At 50.8% G+C, this 20,159-nt stretch overlaps 2 protein-coding genes across 6 annotated transcripts in view; one reads left to right on the forward strand and one right to left on the reverse strand.

Annotated features, from left to right (window-relative positions):
- Window positions 1–52: 52 nt before the first annotated feature.
- On the reverse strand, window positions 53–8,139 carry nmnat2 (nicotinamide nucleotide adenylyltransferase 2). The gene is made up of 11 exons (XM_068567488.1): window positions 7,950–8,139; window positions 6,546–6,634; window positions 6,200–6,267; window positions 5,925–6,003; window positions 5,394–5,538; window positions 4,176–4,256; window positions 3,191–3,235; window positions 2,964–3,040; window positions 1,858–1,959; window positions 1,687–1,754; window positions 53–1,611 (listed from the first exon to the last, which is right to left on the reverse strand). The coding sequence occupies exons 1-11, from the start codon at window positions 8,032–8,034 to the stop codon at window positions 1,509–1,511; spliced, it is 942 nt and encodes a 313-aa protein (XP_068423589.1). The 5' UTR covers window positions 8,035–8,139; the 3' UTR covers window positions 53–1,508.
- A 913-nt stretch (window positions 8,140–9,052) lies between these two features.
- Window positions 9,053–20,159, forward strand: part of smg7 (SMG7 nonsense mediated mRNA decay factor) — a 13,004-nt gene continuing 1,897 nt past the window's right edge. The window contains exons 1-23 of one of the 5 annotated variants that reach the window (XM_068568574.1): window positions 9,053–9,173; window positions 10,702–10,733; window positions 10,883–11,000; window positions 11,120–11,252; window positions 11,350–11,515; window positions 11,612–11,683; window positions 11,976–12,126; window positions 12,346–12,481; window positions 12,586–12,742; window positions 13,211–13,370; window positions 13,451–13,521; window positions 13,622–13,682; window positions 13,953–14,072; window positions 14,872–15,310; window positions 15,387–15,528; window positions 15,633–15,985; window positions 16,061–16,321; window positions 17,153–17,296; window positions 17,854–17,940; window positions 18,755–18,905; window positions 19,041–19,211; window positions 19,323–19,483; window positions 19,972–20,159. The exon at window positions 19,972–20,159 is cut by the window's right edge and continues 1,897 nt beyond it. In XM_068568574.1, the coding sequence (XP_068424675.1) occupies window positions 9,148–9,173; window positions 10,702–10,733; window positions 10,883–11,000; window positions 11,120–11,252; window positions 11,350–11,515; window positions 11,612–11,683; window positions 11,976–12,126; window positions 12,346–12,481; window positions 12,586–12,742; window positions 13,211–13,370; window positions 13,451–13,521; window positions 13,622–13,682; window positions 13,953–14,072; window positions 14,872–15,310; window positions 15,387–15,528; window positions 15,633–15,985; window positions 16,061–16,321; window positions 17,153–17,296; window positions 17,854–17,940; window positions 18,755–18,905; window positions 19,041–19,211; window positions 19,323–19,483; window positions 19,972–20,085 (3,426 nt within the window). In that variant the 5' untranslated portion in view covers window positions 9,053–9,147 and the 3' untranslated portion in view covers window positions 20,086–20,159. Of the gene's footprint in view, window positions 9,174–10,701; window positions 10,734–10,882; window positions 11,001–11,119; window positions 11,253–11,349; window positions 11,516–11,611; window positions 11,684–11,975; window positions 12,127–12,345; window positions 12,482–12,585; window positions 12,743–13,210; window positions 13,371–13,450; window positions 13,522–13,621; window positions 13,683–13,952; window positions 14,073–14,871; window positions 15,311–15,386; window positions 15,529–15,632; window positions 16,322–17,152; window positions 17,297–17,853; window positions 17,941–18,754; window positions 18,906–19,040; window positions 19,212–19,322; window positions 19,484–19,971 lie in introns of all 5 variants that reach the window. The other 4 variants (XM_068568582.1, XM_068568557.1, XM_068568566.1 and 1 more) reach the window with 4 other exon arrangements.

Genomic DNA, 20,159 nt, shown 5'->3' on the forward strand with positions numbered 1-20,159 from the left:
CATGTTAAAGAAAACACACTTTCAAGAGTTCATCACAGAAACAAATAGCAGATTAATACAGAAACAAGATTTATTATCAGCTACACGGTTCAACAAAGTGACCTGAAATTAACACACACACACGCGCACTCACACACACACACTCACACACACTCTCACACACACACACACACACACACACACACACACACACACACATACACACACACACACACACACACAATTGATCTGGACATTTACAGCTGATAAAAAATGAGCAGATGTGGGTGATGATGGTCCCACTTTGTATCTTAAATATGTATTTATTTATTTATTTATATATATATTGGTGTTTGTTTGCCAACACAACAAAACACAACACAACAGATCACATCCTGTTAAATGAGGACGTTCATGCCAGAACCGAACACGTCTACGCATGCAGCCTACGGGGAGAAGAGCGAGCAGGAGCACATGAAGAAAACAGCCCTGTGCACAACAACAACAACAACAACAGCAACAACAACAGCAACACTGCTGCTAAGGATTTCACAAAAGTTCATCATCATCATCATCATCGTGTCATATGATTTCATGGTTTTCAGCGCCCTCAAAGATCCGGATATGAGACGCTGTCGACCTTGAGCTCGGAGGTCAAACTGAGTGTGTGTGTGTGTGTGTGTGTGTGTGTGTGTGTGTGTGTGTGTGTGTGTGTGAGTGTGTCTGTGTGATGGTCGAGCCCTCTGAGGCTGGTTTGTAATTTGTGATTTTGGGCGATATAAAATAAATCAATATATTTTAATTCTTCTTTTACCTGTTTATTTTATTTAATTGAGTTGAGTTGAATTGAATTAATTAATTGAGTTGAGTTGAATTAAAAGAGTTTTTCAGCCACATGAGGAAGTCATGTGAGACGCTTTCCTGCGTCTCTGAACAGCGAAATACCTCCTGATGCAGTGTCTTCACCTGAAGTTAGTTAGCTCGCGAGTCAGCTAGCTAGTCAGCAAGCTAGTCAGCTGGCTAGTTATCTAGCTAGTCAGGGATTTAGTTAGCTAGTTACTCAGCGAGTTAGTCAGTGAGCTAGTTAGCAAGTCAGTCAGCTAGCTAGTTAGCAAGCAAGTCATCTGGATAGTTAGCTAGCTAATCAGTGAGCTAGTCTGTGAGTTAGTCAGCTGGCTAGTTGTCCAGCTAGTCAGGTAGTTGTGTGTGTGTGTGTGTGTGTGTGTGTGTGTGTGTGTGTGTGTGTGTGTGTGTGTGTGTGTCGTGCACTTGGATAAAGACAGAAAACTAACACTGCGTCACCGTCGCAGTTGAGAAACACACCAATGACCCGACAGTGACGTCACATGACACTAACGCTCCAATGGGAACGCTCAAAGAAGAGAATATGTTAGACACAGAAGACAGAGAAGGAAGTTTTAGTTGTTCTTTTCTTTAGGGGGGTGGGCTGTTATATTTGTGTTTATACCGGTGATGTCATAGGTACCCCCTCCCCCACACTCCCTCTGTTCTCATGCAGGTTGCCGCCTCTACCCGGAGGCGTTGATGTACAGCTGACTCTGCAGGATGTAGTCGATGACGGGCTGACTCAGGTAGTCCACCACATGGCCGTCACCGTGCTGCAGGGCCAGTCTGGAGGAGAGCATACTGTTAGAGCGGCCACTACACGACAGAGCATCTGTCGTTCAGAGGATCTTTGTTCATCACCTGCTCTTAGTGGAGCTGACCACGGACATCGGGTGGCTCACTCCATCCGTCACTATGGTGATGTTGTCCTGAAAACAGAGCAGAGACCGGGTGAGACCGGGTCAGACCGGGTGAGACCGGGTCAGACCGGGTGAGACCGGGTCAGACCATGCAGCAAACAGAGAGGAGGACCTTGAACTTGCGCAGGATGGAGGAGTGGTTCATGATCCTCTCCGTGTCGGCTCCGTCACGAGGAACCACCACAATCCCAAAGTCCCCCACGATCACCTCCATCTGAAACACAGGAGCTTCAGTCAGACCACGAGGACCAGGAGCAGAGGGTTCAGGGTCATAGCCCGATGGCCCTGTGAGGTTCTGGATTAGTTTCCACAGGACAAAGCTTTGGGACTCTGAGGAACTTTTTCTAATTCAAACTTCTTCTTCTCCTGAGGACTAACGGGGACGCCGGGTTTTAAATCAGATTCAGACGGGGAGCTCAACGTCTCCTAGAAAGTCCAAGTCTCTGTCCCGCCTTCCAGCAACAAGTCACATGACACAAAAACAAACAGGAAGTAAAAGGTTTTATCTACAGGCTTCCCTCCACGATGTAGTCCTCATGTAGTATATATATATATATATATATATATATATATATATATATATATATATATATATATATATATATATATATATAGCTAACATATACAAGTGCCCGGAAGCTAACATACACAAGTGCCCATTAGCTAGCATATACAAGTGCCCGTTAGCTAGCATATACAAGTGCCCGTTAGCTAGCATATACAAGTGCCCGTTAGCTAGCATATACAAGTGCCCGTTAGCTAACACGTTCAGGTCACGAGACGTCGTGAACTCTCGTGGGCACATCTTGTTTATTATTGTGTCTGAACATGTTAATAACTGGAATATGAGACCCGTCTGAACTTTTGTTGTGAGCCCAAACGTTAGCTCTGAGCTGGTTCTGAGCAGCTGGAGCATGTGAGGAGCACCAGCTCAAAACCAGCTCTCACCCTACATGTTGGGTGGAGGCGGGGCTACATGTTGGGTTAGGGCGGGGCTACATGTAGGGTGGGGGTGGGGCTACATGTTGGGTTAGGGCGGGGCTACATGTAGGGTTAGGGCGGGGCTACATGTAGGGTGGGGGTGGGGCTACATGTTGGGTTAGGGCGGGGCTACATGTAGGGTGGGGGTGGGGCTACATGTTGGGTGGAGGCGTGGCTACATGTTGGGGTGGGGGCGGGGCTACATGTAGGGTGGGGGCGGGGCTACATGTTGCTTACATCACTGTCCTTCCACAGACCAGGGATGCAGAAGGACTCCAGGAGATCACTGCCACACAGGAGCAGGATGCGCAACTCTACAGACGACAAACAGGCAGGAGGAAAGAGATCTCAGTAAACAGGATGTTTACTCAGTAAACAACATGTTTACTGGATACAAACAAACCAGAAGGAGACACAGCAGGAAGGAGAGCCAGCGCACAGCACACAGGATGCTGAAGACTCACCGATCTCCTCGTACCTCATGGCGGTGCCCAGGTTCGCATTTTCATCTGACGCAAGCAAACACAACAATGTGTTAATCACTTCAAAAGATATTATAAATGAATTGATTAATGACATTTCTTTGCGTAAAGCCTAAAAGCTACTTAAATCAAATTAGTAATTCATCACTTGAAAGACCAATAATTACACTCTTAAATTGTTTATTTGTTATTTATTGTAATTAAATGTAACAAAGTGCTTTAGAAGATTGCCACATATAAATACTTATTATTATTATTATTATTATTATTATTAATATTGGCACGTACGTGACAACAATATGGAATCTTGACTGTTTGTCTTCGCCGTGTGGCGTTTAAAGACTCTGATGCTGGTGTAACATCAAGATGCACTCATTAATCAATAAAGAGTTTTAGTAGTGAACCCACAGAGAATGGGTTCCTCTCTGCAGCTCTACGGAGCTTTTTAGCCTCTTTTAACTCTTTGTTTTGGTTTTGCTGCACACAGACCAACTGTCAGAGAGCAGCTGGTGAACACAGAGCAGCGTTTTGCTGCTGAAGAGACAGATGTTTCCTTCAGGAGCTGCTGGAGACCAAACACAGAGCTACAAGAGAGACGACGCTGACGTTCACCAGGAGAAACAAACACAAAGACTCCTGATGAACGAGGAGGAGGAGGAGCTGGAGAAAAGAAACTCTTTGATCAACATTGAGCCACGACTACTTCAGCTGAAAACATGTCAGATGTCGTTCATAGTTTGTGTGTGATTGGACAAAAAGAGAGGACCCAGAATAGAACCCTGAGGAACTCCAAGTAGTTATTGACACCGTTATCGTACGTTACATATGTGTCTGCTGGAGGGAGAGGAATTCAGACAGACTTGTGTTTACGTGTTTGTGCTGCCGCTGAGTGATCAAGTGATCAAGGGATCAAGGGATCAAGGGATCAAGGGATCAAGTGATTCTGAATGTGTACTTTTCTACTCACCGACGAAAGTGAAGCGTTCGATGTGAGGACGGACGCAGCAGATCTTTCCAAAGCTCTCGCTGACTTTCCCCCACAGCTTGACTGAGCAGAGCGAGGAGAGAAACATCATGACCTGGTTAGTGATGGACGGGTCAGTGATGGACGGGTTAGTGATGGACGGGTCAGTGATGGACGGGTTAGTGATGGACGGGTTAGTGATGGACGGGTCAGTGATGGACGGGTTAGTGATGGACGGGTCAGTGATGGACGGGTCAGTGATGGACGGGTTAGTGATGGACAGGTTAGTGATGGACGGGTTAGTGATGGACAGGTTAGTGATGGACGGGTCAGTGATGGACAGGTTAGTGATGGACAGGTTAGTGATGGACGGGTCAGTGATGGACAGGTTAGTGATGGACGGGTCAGTGATGGACAGGTTAGTGATGGACGGGTCAGTGATGGACGGGTTAGTGATGGACGGGTTAGTGATGGACGGGTCAGTGATGGACGGGTTAGTGATGGACAGGTTAGTGATGGACGGGTTAGTGATGGACAGGTTAGTGATGGACGGGTCAGTGATGGACAGGTTAGTGATGGACAGGTTAGTGATGGACGGGTCAGTGATGGACAGGTTAGTGATGGACAGGTTAGTGATGGACGGGTTACTGATGGACGGGTTGGTGATGGACGGGTCAGTGATGGACAGGTTAGTGATGGACGGGTTAGTGATGGACAGGTTGGTGATGGACAGGTTGGTGATGGACAGGTTAGTGATGGACAGGTTAGTGATGGACAGGTTGGTGATGGACAGGTTAGTGATGGACAGGTTAGTGATGGACAGGTTAGTGATGGACAGGTTGGTGATGGACAGGTTAGTGATGGACAGGTTAGTGATGGACGGGTTAGTGATGGACGGGTTAGTGATGGACGGGTCAGTGATGGACGGGTTGGTGATGGGCGGGTTAGTGATGGACGGGTCAGTGATGGACAGGTTAGTGATGGACGGGTTAGTGATGGACGGGTCAGTGATGGACAGGTTAGTGATGGACGGGTTAGTGATGGACAGGTTGGTGATGGACAGGTTAGTGATGGACAGGTTAGTGATGGACGGGTTAGTGATGGACGGGTTAGTGATGGACGGGTCAGTGATGGACAGGTTAGTGATGGACGGGTTAGTGATGGACGGGTTACTGATGGACGGGTTAGTGATGGACGGGTCAGGGGAAGACGCTGACTCACTGGCGGTGGGCTTGTGGTTCATGTTGCTGTGGTTCTGGTACATGGCGGGGGTCTGGTTCTGAAGGTTCTGAAGGTTCTGCGGCTGACCAATCACAGGAGTGGAGGACGGCGTGTTGACGTTGGACAGGATGCAGCCGGTGACTCTCTGAGGAGCAAAAACATCCTGATGAACTGCAGCTTTTAACAGTCAGATCTCCAAAAAATGATGCAGAAATGTCTCTACATGTGTTAGCCACGGTTAGCACAGACATGTTGTATTATTGTATGAACATGTTGCATTATTATATTGAATTTGGATGTGTTAGCTATGACAGAACATTTGAGGAAAAAAGCATATTATTAATGTAATAATCATCTTTATATTCACGTGTAAATTTACACACCAAAAACCTGTTTTTGTGTTTTTTTTTCAAGGAATTTGAATTCTATATAAAACCTGTGGGAGCTGAGCGCTGCAGCGCTGGCAGTGACATACGTCAGTGATGACAGAGACCAGTCGGCCTCCTCAGACAGACAGAGACGTGTCCTCACCTTCATCAGGTCGCGGTGATGCTCCAACACGCTGCAGGTGGTCTGCCAGGTGTCCTGGTAACACTCCCAGGGGTCCACCCTGCACCAGCAGGACCAGAACCACTGATTACATCACACTCTGGACCTCATCATAGAACTATACAGCTCATAGTATCACTATACATCTCATTATGTAACTGTATATCATAATATAACTATCTCATGATGTGGCGACGTCATGTGGGTGTGGCTTCACGGTGTCAGGTGTAACAGGTGAAAGAGAGGCGGAGCCTCACCTGATCCAATCAGAGGACTGCACCGCCATCTGACACATGGTGAGACGATGTCTGCTGGGCACCAGACCCTGAGACACAGGTAACAGCCTTATGCACTTATATATATATATATATATATATATATATATATATATATATATATATATATATTATATATATATATATATACATATATATATATATATATATATACATATATATATATATATATGTTTGTATGTGTGTATTTATATTGTTAAGCCCGATCTTCATCATGAGGATGATGATGCTACTCTTCATCATCCTCATGAGGAAGAGCAGCTTCATCATCCTCATGATGAAGCTGCTCTTCCTCATCAGGACTCACAGCTTTCCCGTAGGAGTCGTGCACCGGAGAGATGATTCCTCCAATCACGATGAAGCGGCCCGACTGGTGCAGATGCTCTCTGGCTTTCTCTGTGGAGAGAGAACACATGGTGACACCTCTAGGACACATGGTGACACCTCTAGGACACATGGTGACACCTCTAGGACACATGGTGACACCTCTAGGACACATGGTGACACCTCTAGGACAAATGGTGACTCCTCTAGGACAAATGGTGACTCCTCTAGGACACATGGTGACACCTCTAGGACACATGGTGACACCTCTAGGACAAATGGTGACTCCTCTAGGACACATGGTGACACCTCTAGGACACATGGCGACACCTCTAGGACACATGGTGACACCTCTAGGACAAATGGTGACTCCTCTAGGACACATGGTGACACCTCTAGGACACATGGCGACACCTCTAGGACACATGGTGACACCTCTAGGACACATGGCGACACCTCTAGGACAAATGGTGACTCCTCTTGGACACATGGTGACACCTCTAGGACACATGGTGACACCTCTAGGACACATGGTGACACCTCTTGGACACATGGTGACACCTCTAGGACACATGGTGACTCCTCTAGGACACATGGTGACTCCTCTAGGACACATGGTGACACCTCTAGGACACATGGTGACACCTCTTGGACACATGGTGACACCTCTAGGACACATGGTGACTCCTCTAGGACACATGGTGACACCTCTAGGACACATGGTGACTCCTCTAGAACACATGGTGACTCCTCTAGGACACATGGTGACTCCTCTAGGACACATGGTGACTCCTCTAGGACACATGGTGACTCCTCTAGGACACATGGTGACTCCTCTAGGACCAGGTAACCTCTAGAGGACTGTGTATACTGTGTACTATGCTGTATATACTGTGTACTATGCTGTGTATACTGTGTACTATGCTGTATATACTGTGTATACTGAGGCAACAGTATTACTTGTTATAATAGAGTACATGTATATTTGAATGAATGGTTCTTTGTGTTAAAGGGGCCTGTGTGTTATTATGGGATGTTGTGATATGACAGCATATCGTATTCACGTCAACACACTGCGGCCGGAACCTGAATAATTCAAGTGCTCATGTCGGCCTGATGACGCAGGAACCCGCTGAGCAAGGCAGCACGGCCCGGGTCTCTGGGGACGCGGCGGGGATCGAGCCTTGTTTCCTGGGCTGCTGCGCCACGAGGCCCGCGGGCCGAGACCGGAACGCTTCCGGGTTCCCGTTGCCTCCCAACCGGAGAGACTCCGGTCCGTTTCAGCACCAGCCTGCTGGACAGCGACCACAGCCGCGACGCGCGCACCGGGGGCGGCTCTCACGCGATCACACGGACACACACACGGACACACACACGGACAGCTCACCGAACATGTGCAGGTGTCCCTTGGTGATGGGGTTGAAGCTGCCGCAGGACAGCAGGATCACGTGGGTCTTGCTGCTCTCGCTCATCTTGTCTCCTCCAGGTCCCGGTGCTCCTGTCCGCTCTGTGGGCCCGGAGCCGGGGTTCTGGAGCGAGGCGGACACCGCAGAGAGAGAGAGGGATGGAGAGAGATGGAGGGGTGGAGAGAGAGAGAGAGAGAGAGAGAGAGAGAGAGAGAGAGAGAGAGAGAGAGAGAGAGAGAGAGAGAGAGAGAAGAGAGAGAGAGAGAGAGAGAGGAAAAGAGAGAGAGAGAAGCAGGAAGCAGCGTCACTAACACGTCACGTACAAGAAGAGTACAAGTACACAAGGACTTGAAGTATTACATTAATAATAATACATTAAGATCTAGTTACAGATTCATATCGTGAAGACTCACTTCACGTGTTTTGTAATGAACATAAATATTAAATGAACTATAAGAATGCAGAGTACTGTGAGCATGAATAATTAACTCTGGTGACGTCTGAACAGCAGCAGACTTCAGCTTCCCTCCTCACGTACTGGTTGTTGTTGTTGTTGTTGTTGTTGTTGTTGTTGTTGTTTGTAAACAACAATGTAAACAGCGTACAAGAACCCAAACACTGCAGAAGCTGAGTTTATTAATGTGTATGATGTCATTCTTAAAATAAGATTAATATTCCTTTATTCGTCATACACATAGTAACATAAAAAAGTATTATTAATAATTAATACACATAGTATAATAAACAGGTATTATTAATAAGTCATACACAGTACGAATAAATCAAAATAATAAATAATAGAATATGAATAAAAAAAATATTATATATATAAATATATATATATATATATTTTTAATATATTTTTAATTAATATTTTTAATATATATTTAAAATAATAAATAATAGAATATGAATAAAAAATATTATATATATATATATAAAAATATATATATATATATATATATATTTTTAATTCATATTCTATTATTTATTATTTTTATTTATTCGTACTGTGTATGACAACATAGTTCCTCTAGGTGTCTCTGTCATCCCCTCCCCCCCCCCCCCCCCCCCTCCCCCTCCCCCACCCGTGAGGGTCAGACAGGAACAACATGGCGGCGGGAGGAGCGTTAGCTTCTGGACCAGTCGTCGTCTGAGAGACCGGCGATCCGGATCAGGATGAACCTCTGCGCCTCGTTCCTCCGGTAAGTCTCGCGGCGCGGGGTCTACGCGGGCCGGTGTGCACGCGGCCGGCTCGCGTCGTGACCGGAAACGGGTCTTTTTCACGCCGTGCAGCCCCGACAGGTGTGTTGTTTTGTTTGGGCTAGCTCGCGCGGCGGCTAGCTCGGTTAACTCAGTTAGCTAGCTCTGTTAGCTCAGTTAGCTAGCTCGGTTAGCTGCCGCGCGTCAACAGACACGCTGTGGCCGGTTACCGGGGCCTCACCGGACGGTGACCAGGACCGAGCGGCACGGTTGGACCCTGCGGGGGTCGGCTCTCCGCTCGCAGGGTTTTAAGGCTGAACTCTGGGCAGGAGCCAGACGAGGGGCTGTGTTATTGCTAGTTAGCATTAGCATGACTTTCTGCGTATGTCTCAAATCATTCTATAATATCATGGTAACATCATATTAACGTTATATTATCGTCATATCAACATCACATAATATCATATGTTCATTATGTCATAACACAATATTAACATCACATTAACCTGCTTTCATTATATTATTAATAACATCACATCATACGACCATCACAGCATAATAACATCATAACATCATATTAACATCACATGATATCATATTTTCTTTATGTAGTAACACAATATTAACATTCCATCATTATATTATGAATTATATTATATATGAACATTATTATAAGGTGATATTATAATTATATAATACAATATTAACATAGCATTAACATTCTATTACATAATACTAACATCATTATATTATCAATAACATCACTTATTAACATCATAAAACATCACATAAAATCACATTTACATCATAATAACATCACTTAACATCATAATAACATCACACAATGTCATAATAACATCACATTTTGGGATTAATAAGTATGTATGTTTCTATAACAACAGATGTGTGGACGTGTAGACGTGTGGAAGTGTAGACGTGTGGAAGTGTAGACGTGTGGACGTGTAGACGTGTAGACGTGTGGACGTGTGGACGTGTAGACGTGTGGACGTGTAGACGTGTGGAAGTGTAGACGTGTGGACGTGTGGACGTGTGGACGTGTAGACGTGTGGACGTGTAGACGTGTGGAAGTGTAGACGTGTGGACGTGTAGACGTGTGGACGTGTGGACGTGTGGACGTGTAGACGTGTGGACGTGTGGACGTGTGGACGTGTGGACGTGTGGACGTGTAGACGTGTGGACGTGTGGACGTGTGGACGTGTAGACGTGTGGAAGTGTAGACGTGTAGATCACCAGCTCGTCTCGTCGCTCGCTGGCGGCTTTGTTTTGATGTTTTTGTGTGTTCTGTCGCATGTTGGATCCAGAAAGTAGCCTGAGCTCAATATCATCGTCGTGTCCTCTCGTCCACATATTATTTGAGCCGGTGACTGTGGTTAACAATGACAGCATCGCTGTCAGGTGTGTGTTGCTAGCTGCTAGCTGCTAGGAGTGCTGCGCGTCACTCTCTAGGGTTCATGGAGGGAAAATGTTTCCTGGTGGACGTCTGACCTCCTCTCTGCTTCCACCCAACAGACAGGCAGAGGCCCTCAAGGCGGACATGACAGGTAGGTCTGCACCACCACACCTCCAAGCTGTGTGTCGTGTTGTGTGTTAGACTCTAAGCTCTGTGTGTTGTGTTGTGTCTTAGACTCTAAGCTCTCTGTGTTGTGTTGTGTCTTAGACTCTAAGCTCTGTGTGTTGTGTTGTGTCTTAGACTCTAAGCTCGGGGCAGCAGAGGTGTGGACGTCCCGGCAGGCGCTGCAGGATCTGTACCAGAAGATGCTGGTTACCGACCTGGAGTACGCTCTGGACAAGAAGGTGGAGCAGGACCTGTAAGCCCCGCCCCCCTTTCTCTCTCTCTCTCTCTCTCTCTCTGTCTCTCTCTGTCCCCCCTCCATCACGCCCCCTCTCTCTCTCTCTCGGTGTTGATGCCCCTCCTCTTCCTGTGCAGGTGGAACCATGCGTTTAAGAACCAGATCACCACGCTGCAGAGCCAGGCCAAGAACCGAGCCAACCCCAACCGCAGCGAGGTGCAGGCCAACCTGTCCCTGTTCCTAGAGGCCGCCAGCGGTTTCTACACACAGGTGAGTCCATGGTGGTCCAGGACTAGAGGACCAGAGGACCAGAGGACCAGAGGACCAGGTCCACATGGGTTCATGAAACTTGTTTGTCCTCCTCCAGCTGCTACAGGAGCTGTGCACAGTGTTCAGCGTGGAGCTGCCATGTCGGGTAAAGTCTTCTCAGCTCGGCATCATCAGCAGCAAAGTGGGCGGAGCTATGGTGACGCCTCAGCCCAGCAGCTGCTCCTACGTCTGCCAGCACTGCCTGGTGCACCTGGGGGACATAGGTGAGTCCTGCAGCCGGGTCCTGCAGCTGGGTCCTGTATGGTCATGCGTGTACGCCGGATATGAACCCGTGACCTCGTGTCCTGTCCTCCTTTCAGCGCGCTACCGGAACCAGACCAGCCAGGCGGAGTCGTACTACCGGCACGCCGCTCAGCTGGTACCGTCCAACGGTGAGTCTAGCGCTGCAGCTTCCTGTTGGAGTCCTTGTGCTAAGCTAGGCTAAAGGTTCCTGATGCTCCTCGCAAGGTTTTGTCATCCGCCCGTTGAGGCCTCAGTCTCCTCCACATTGTTTTACATATCTATTAAATTATCATCTGCTTGTTTCATGAATGAGTAGAATCACATCCCGCTGGTAAACATGGCAATATTCCACCATGTTTGTAGTTCCCCCGTGTCTTTGCAACGTGCCGCCATGTTTGTAGTTCCCCGTGTCCGGTGTGACGCTCCTCTGTGGTCCTGCAGGGCAGCCGTACAACCAGCTGGCCATCCTGGCCTCCTCAAAAGGAGACCACCTCACCACCATCTTCTACTACTGCCGCAGCATCGCCGTCAAGTTCCCCTTCCCAGCAGCCTCCACCAACCTGCAGAAGGCCCTGACCAAGGCTCTGGAGAGGTGACCAGCTCTAGTTAGTGACCAGCTCTAGTTAGTGACCAGCTCTAGTTAGTGTGACCAGCTCTAGTTAGTGACCAGCTCTAGTTAGTGTGACCAGCTCTAGTTAGTGACCAGCTCTAGTTAGTGTGACCAGGAGGTGACCGGCTCTAATTTATGTTGCGAGGGTTTTCTTCCTGTGACCTCAGTGTGACCTCAGTGTGACCTCTCTTGTCGCTGCAGCCGCGATGAGGTGAAGCCCCGGTGGAGCGTGCCGGACTTCATCCGGGCCTTCATCAAGTTCCACGGACACGTGTACCTGAGCAAGAGCCTGGACCAGCTGCAGCTGCTGAGGGAGCGGCTGGAGGAGCAGTTCCAGGTGAGGCCTGCAGGAGGCACTGCTGAGGCAGCCTGGGCTCTGAGGCTGTGTGATGACTGTGTGTGTGTGTGTGTGTGTGTGTGTGTGTGTGTGTGTGTGTGTAGAGGCTGATCCTGCAGAAGGCCTTCAGCTCACAGCAGCTGGTCCACGTCACCGTCATCAACCTGTTCGGGCTTCACCAGCTCAGAGACCTGAACCAGGACCAGCAGGACTTCAGCAGCGAGCAGCAGACCAGCTGGTTCCAGCTGCTGGGCCTCTTCAGTAAGTGATACTAATGCAGGTGTAGGGGAGGGAGCAGGAGGTAACAGGTGAAGGGTAGGGAGCAGGAGTTAGCAGGTGAAGGGTAGGGAGCAGGAGGTAACAGGTGAAGGGTAGGGAGCAGGAGTTAACAGGTGAAGGGTAGGGAGCAGGAGTTAGCAGGTGAAGGGTAGGGAGCAGGAGTTAGCAGGTGAAGGGTAGGGAGCAGGAGGTAACAGGTGAAGGGTAGGGAGCAGGAGTTAACAGGTGAAGGGTAGGGAGCAGGAGTTAACAGGTGAAGGGTAGGGAGCAGGAGTTAACAGGTGAAGGGTAGGGAGCAGGAGTTAACAGGTGAAGGGTAGGGAGCAGGAGTTAACAGGTGAAGGGTAGGGAGCAGGAGTTAACAGGTGAAGGGGAGGGAGCAGGAGTTAACAGGTAGGGAGCAGATGTTCATGGAGTGTGACTTCCTGTCCCGCCCCTTCCTGTCACCAGTGTCCTTCCTGGGCGTCATGTGCAGCCGAGCTCTGCTCAACAAGAAGCGGGGCGAGGAGATCATGGGCGAGTGTCCTCTGCCGGCCATCAAAGTGTCCCTGGACTGGCTCAAGCTGAGGCCCAGCGTCTTCCCCGAGGCCGCGGTGGGCCAGCGGCAGCAGTAAGTCCGGTGCCGGGTGTCTGAGCGCCGCTCCCTGCTTCCTGGCAGGAGGTTTAACCCTTGGTCTTCCTGTCCCTCAGTGTCTGGCCCTGGCTGGTCTCCATCCTCAACGGCTTCCAGCCCAGAGAGGACGACGTGTCCTGCTCCTCAGGTACTGCAGCTCTGATCCGAGTCCAGGACGACTGTCGCTCTGTTGTGAGAGTTTGTGCGTCAGATGTTTGGAGCTCAGGGTGTGCTTGTTTTCTCCACAGTGACGCCCCTTCCAGAGGAGTTTGAGTTGCAGGGTTTCCTGGCGCTGCGGCCCGCTCTGAGGTATTCCCTCCTCCTGTTTGAGTCGTCTAGGAACCCCAAATGAATCCCAATACTTGTGTTTATTGTATGTATTTGTTCTGCGGAGTCTTGGGGGGAAAAATGTATATCTGCATGTCAGGAAGCATATTCAGTCAAAGAAATGACCCCGCTTGTGGCAAGACGTGTCAGATCCAGTCGACTGGAGCGTGAAAAGGATCAGCTGTTGCTGCACGACGCGTCCACGCACCTCGTGAACCATGAACCATGTTCTGAAGTCTGCCGGTGTTTCAGGTCCCTGGACTTCACTAAAGGCCACCAGGGCATCCTGGTGGACAGGGACGGGCTGCCGGTGCACACGCGGCACCAGAGACTCATCAGCCTCGGCAAATGGGTGGCCGACAACCAGCCGGGGTGAGCGACTCCTCTGGTTGTATAGAAGTCTATGCTTCATGTGTTAAAGCTGCATTCTCTCTGCTAAACACCAGGGGGCGACTCCTCTGGTTGTATAGAAGTCTATGCTTCATGTGTTAAAGCTGCATTCTCTCTGCTGACCACCAGGGGGCGACTCCTCTGGTTGTATAGAAGTCTATGCTTCATGTGTTAAAGCTGCATTCTCTCTCCTGACCACCAGGGGGCGACTCCTCTGGTTGTATAGAAGTCTATGCTTCATGTGTTAAAGCTGCATTCTCTCTCCTGACCACCAGGGGGCGACTCCTCTGGTTGTATAGAAGTCTATGCTTCATGTGTTAAAGCTGCATTCTCTCTGCTGACCACCAGGGGGCGACTCCTCTGGTTGTATAGAAGTCTATGCTTCATGTGTTAAAGCTGCATTCTCTCTCCTGACCACCAGGGGGCGACTCCTCTGGTTGTATAGAAGTCTATGCTTCATGTGTTAAAGCTGCATTCTCTCTGCTGACCACCAGGGGGCGACTCCTCTGGTTGTATAGAAGTCTATGCTTCATGTGTTAAAGCTGCATTCTCTCTCTTGACCACCAGGGGGCGACTCCTCTGGTTGTATAGAAGTCTATGCTTCATGTGTTAAAGCTGCATTCTCTCTCCTGACCACCAGGGGGCGACTCCTCTGGTTGTATAGAAGTCTATGCTTCGTGTGTTAAAGCTGCATTCTCTCTCCTGACCACCAGGGGGCGACTCCTCTGGTTGTATAGAAGTCTATGCTTCGTGTGTTAAAGCTGCATTCTCTCTCTTGCAGGCTGATCCGGTGCAGGGCGAGCGAGGACGGCCTCCTCGTCTTCATCACTGACATCCCGGAGCAGGCGGTGGAGGAGCCGCAGGAGAAGGAGGCGCCGGTGCTGCAGGAGTCGTCCAACTCCGAGCAGACGGCCAACGACGGCGGCGGCGGCGGGCCCGCCTCCTCCGGCCTGAAGTCGGTGCTGTCGGCGGGGAAGACGCAGAGCTCGTGGCCCGACGGCGGCGAGCGGCCCGTCGTCACCTTCAAGGAGAACATCAAGCCCCGCGAGCCGGCGCCGGCACGCAGCGGCCACCTGAAGGACAGCGGCAAGGAGCGCCGCGACCCGGCCAAAGGGTTCGGGCCCGCCGCCGGGAGGGCGGAGCCAAGGAGGGACGGGAAGAGGAAGAGCGAGCCCAAGAAGAGCGGCTACGAGAAGACCGGCGGCGACGCAGGGAAACAGGTAGGGACGCGTCCGTCACCTTCATCATCCTCACCACGATGAGGATGATGAAGGTGACGCGTCTCCTCTCCTCCAGGTGAAGGCGCAGACGGAGCTGAGGAAGACTCCGGTGAGCGAGGCCAAGAAGACCCCCGTCACTCAGACCCCGACCACCGGCTCCTCCCAGTTCATCCCTATCCACCATCCTGGAGCCTTCCCACCACTGCCCAGCAGGCCTGGTACACACACACACACACATACACACACACATACACACATACACACACACACACACACATATACATATACACACAGTGAGCAGCACTGTGATTGGCTCCTGCAGGTTTCCCGCCCTCGGCCTACGTGATCCCGCCCCCGGTGGGGTTCCCGGGCCTCCAGGTGAACCCGGGCTTCAGCTTCTCCAGCGGCGTGTCGGTGCCCGGGCCCTTCCTGCAGCCGGGCGTGCATTCGCAGGCCGGGAAGCCGTCCCACATCCCCTACAGCCAGCAGAGGCCCTCCGGCCCCGGGCCGGGTCAGGGCCCGGGGGCCTCGGGCCCGGGGCCCCTGCCCCAGGGCCAGCAGTCGGCGCAGCTGCAGGTGCAGCAGGCCCTGAGCCAGCAGCAGCAGTCTCCCACCAAGCCGGGCCAGCAGGCCGGGACGGCCAAGAGTCCTCCTCAGCACCCGGGCCTGCAGCAGGTCAGTGACGGCCCGGGCCCCCGCGGCGCCTTCAGGGCTCACCCCGACGGCCCTGACCCGGCCGCGTGTCTCCAGCAGTACATGCAGGTGCAGGACCAGCCGGCGCCCATGTGGAGCCAGAAGATCCCGATGCCCCTGAAGCAGCCGCAGCAGCAGGCCTTCTACGTGGACCCGCTCAAGCTGTACGAGCAGCAGCTGGACAAGAAGCTCAAGTTCCCCGTCAACATGCAGGACTTCTACTGGGACGCCTACCGCATGGGGGACGCGCTCATGAAGAGGGGCCCGCCGGGGGGGCCGGAGCAGGACGGGCCCACCGGGACCAGGGGGGGCTTTGAGGTGAGAAGGGGGGGGGGAGGGGTGAGGAAGAGAGAGGGGGGGGAGGAAGAGGAGGAGGAAGAGGAGGAGGTCTTGCTGCTTTTCTGTCTGCTTCTTTTTCTTTTCCAACTTTTCAGATCTACACACTCCTCAATGGAACATTGAACTCTCAGTTGTTTAATATATAAAATATAAAAAGTAAATGCCAACCAGTGAGAATAGAGCTGGAACAATAGACAGAATAGAGCTGGAACAATAGACAGAATAGAGCTGGAACAATAGACAGAATAGAGCTGGAACAATAGACAGAATAGAGCTGGAACAATAGACAGAATAGAGCTGGAACAATAGACAGAATAGAGCTGGAACAATAGACAGAATAGAGCTGGAACAATAGCTTGCATAACAATAGATAATGTATTGGTTTCCTTCAGGAGAGAGCATGTGTTTATTATTCCTCTGAACTGGGTTGTTGTTGTTTACTCTTCATAACTCCTCAGTTCATGAGAGGCTGAATGAAGCACAACGTTCCTTCTTTCCTTCTCTCTTCTTCCCCCTCCTCCTCCTCCTCTCTTCCTCCTCCTCTTCTTCTCTTCCCCCTCTTCCTCTCTTGCTCCTGATCTTCCTCTCTTGCTCCTGATCTTCCTCTCTTCCTCCTCTTCCTCTCTTGCTCCTGATCTTCCTCTCTTCCTCCTCTTCCTCTCTTGCTCCTGATCTTCCTCTCTTGCTCCTGATCTTCCTCTCTTGCTCCTGATCTTCCTCTCTTCCTCCTCTTCCTCTCTTCCTCCTCTTCCTCTCTTGCTCCTCCTCTTCCTCTCTTCCTCTCTTGCTCCTCCTCTTCCTCTCTCCCAGGACAACAAGCCTCTTCTCCCTCCAGACCTGTTAAAAACTCTGGCAGACTTTGAGGAGGAAGAGGAGCTCGTCTTCTCTAAGCCTCCTGATTTCTTCCAGGCGTTGGCGGGTCCTCTTAGCTCCGCCCCCGGACACAATATGTTTGTATGTAGACCGGACTGTGTCACCTCACTACCAACACAACTACACAACTCACCACCTCGTGCTCGCTTCACTACCAACACAACTACACAACTCACCACCTCGTGCTCGCTTCACTACCAACACAACTACACAACTCACCACCTCGTGCTCGCTTCACTACCAACACAACTACACAACTCACCACCTCGTGCTCGCTTCACTACCAACACAACTACACAACTCACCACCTCGTGCTCGCTTCACTACCAACACAACTACACAACTCACCACCTCGTGCTCGCTTCACTACCAACACAACTACACAACTCACCACCTCGTGCTCGCTTCACTACCAACACAACTACACAACTCACCACCTCGTGCTCGCTTCACTACCAACACAACTACACAACTCAGCATGTTTCTTGTAGAGGACGACCGGGTCTACCAGGCACCGTCACAGAGGAACAAATACTACACACACTATTCTATAACACACACGTGTGTTGTATGTTATAGTATAGTGTGTGTTAACATGTGTAACACATAACACGCGTGTGCTGGTCCCGCCCCTGCAGATGCCCAGCCAGACCCGGATGGAGAGCGGGCCCGAGGTCGCCCCCCCGCCGCCGACCCTGCTGCCCATCTCTGGGTTCCCCATGCAGGTCAGAGCCTGCAGACACCACGACATGCATGTGCTCTGCCACCAGGGGGCAGAGCTGCGCTGCGTTCAAACATGACAACGTGTATGTGCTGCTCTGCCACCAGGGGGCAGAGCTGCGCTGCGTTCAAACATGACAACGTGTATGTGCTTCAGACACATGCATGTGCTGCTTGTACGGTTATAAAACGTAGAACCAAACGTCGTGTTCGGGTTCCTGGGAGACGTTTCCATGAACATTCAAGTCCTGAACTTTGTCAACTCAGATTTGATCTTTAATAAGTAAAACTGAATGATTGAAGCTTCTCGAGTGAGGAGGCCAGATCTTTACATCTCTCTTAGGTTTCATACGCGCTTGAAGAACGTGCAACATCAGGGAGTTTAAACGGTTTCCAGGCCTGGAAAAGTAAAACAAAGTCATGTAAATGTGTTCATGTGTTCATTTAGTGTGAACTGATGAATCTGCTTTTAAAAGAAAGAGGCTCAAAATATCAGCAGCATACATACAGGCATCTATATAAATGTTTATTCTTTTAATAAACTATTGTCTCTCATTCATTTGAGTCATTTAAGGTTTCCTGTATGCTTTGAATCCTCATTGTTAGTTTAAATACTACATTTTATCACTTTTACTGTTTACACACACATTTCACACCATGTTTGCTCATGGGCACTTGGTGTACAGTCATGAACCCCTCAGGTCAGCATGTGTCTGACCTCATGCTGACCTGAGGGGTTCATGACTTTTCCAAAATGTTTGGTCCTGGAACTCTGCAGGTCGTGATGTTCTGCGTGTTCTGCGTTCATTGTGTGTGCAGGAGTACAACCAGAACAGCATCTTCAGTCAGGCCTACGGCAAGAACCTGCCGCCCGGCTCCAAGTCCGACGCTCCCATGATGCACCAGGAGCCGTCCCTGTACTCGCTGTTTGAGGGCACGCCCTGGTCCCCGTCGCTCCCGGCCAGCTCTGGTACGTAAGCGGCGGCGCGTCTGTTGGCGTTGCTCTGTTGGCGTTGCTCTGTTGGCGTTGCTCTGTTGGCGTTGCTCTGTTGGCGTTGCTCTGTTGGCGTTGCTCTGTGAAAACGTGCCGTAATCTGATTGGCAGATCACTCCACGCCGGCCAGCCAATCCCCTCACTCCTCCAACCCCAGCAGCCTGCCCTCCTCCCCGCCCACGCACAACCACGGGGCCGTGCCCTTCTCCAACTTCGGGCCAATCGGCACACCGGACAGCCGGGACCGCCGGATGGTGGACCGCTGGAAGGCCGATAAGACCGGTGAGGCTGGGGGCAGGAACCAGAGGGTCATGAGGATCCAGAGAGTCCAGAGGGTCCAGAGGGACGGGTTCAGAGGGTTTGGTTAACCGGGTCTTTGTACTTGTGGTCCAGCAGCGGGCGGCGGGTTCGGACTGGACTACCTGCCGGCTGCAGCGGCCTCTGCGGCCTCAGACACCAGCTGGCACCAGGCCGGACCGACCGGCAGCTCCTGGACCAATCAGGAGTCTCCGATGGAGGAGTCGTCCTCCACCGTGCTGCTCGACAGCCTCAAGGTGCTCAGAGACAGACACACACACTCAGAGACAGACACACACTCATATAGAGACACACACTTGATGATGTATGTATTCATGAATAGAGGTCAAACAGGATTAGCCTCATGCTAACCCCGTGCTAAACCTCGTGCTACCCTTTGTGTTACCCCTCATGCTACCCTCATGCTTCCCCTCATGCTTCCCCTCATGCTACCCCCATGCTTCCCCTCATGCTACCCTCATGCTTCCCCTCATGCTACCCCCATGCTACCCTCATGCTTCCCCTCATGCTACCCCCATGCTTCCCCTCATGCTACCCTCATGCTTCCCCTCATGCTACCCTCATGCTACCCTCATGCTTCCCCTCATGCTTCCCCTCATGCTACCCCTCATGCTACCCTCATGCTACCCCTCATGCTACCCTCATGCTACCCCCATGCTTCCCCTCATGCTACCCTCATGCTACCCCCATGCTACCCCCATGCTAACCCGCTGCCCCTCCCCAGTCGATCTGGTCCAGCTCCATGATGCAGCCGGGCCCGTCGGCTCTGGAGCAGCTGCTGCTGCAGCAGAAGCAGAAGCAGCAGCGCGGCCACGGCGCCATGAACCCGCCGCACTGAGCCGCCGGCATGCGGCGGCGCGTCAGCAGCCGGACGTCAACGCAGGAGAACAAGAAACCCACCGGGAGGAAAAT

The sequence above is a fragment of the Clinocottus analis genome, unplaced genomic scaffold (assembly GCF_023055335.1).
Source record: "Clinocottus analis isolate CAN_PGR_092001 unplaced genomic scaffold, fCliAna1.0.p SCAF_11, whole genome shotgun sequence".
Lineage (NCBI taxonomy): Eukaryota > Metazoa > Chordata > Actinopteri > Perciformes > Cottidae > Clinocottus > Clinocottus analis.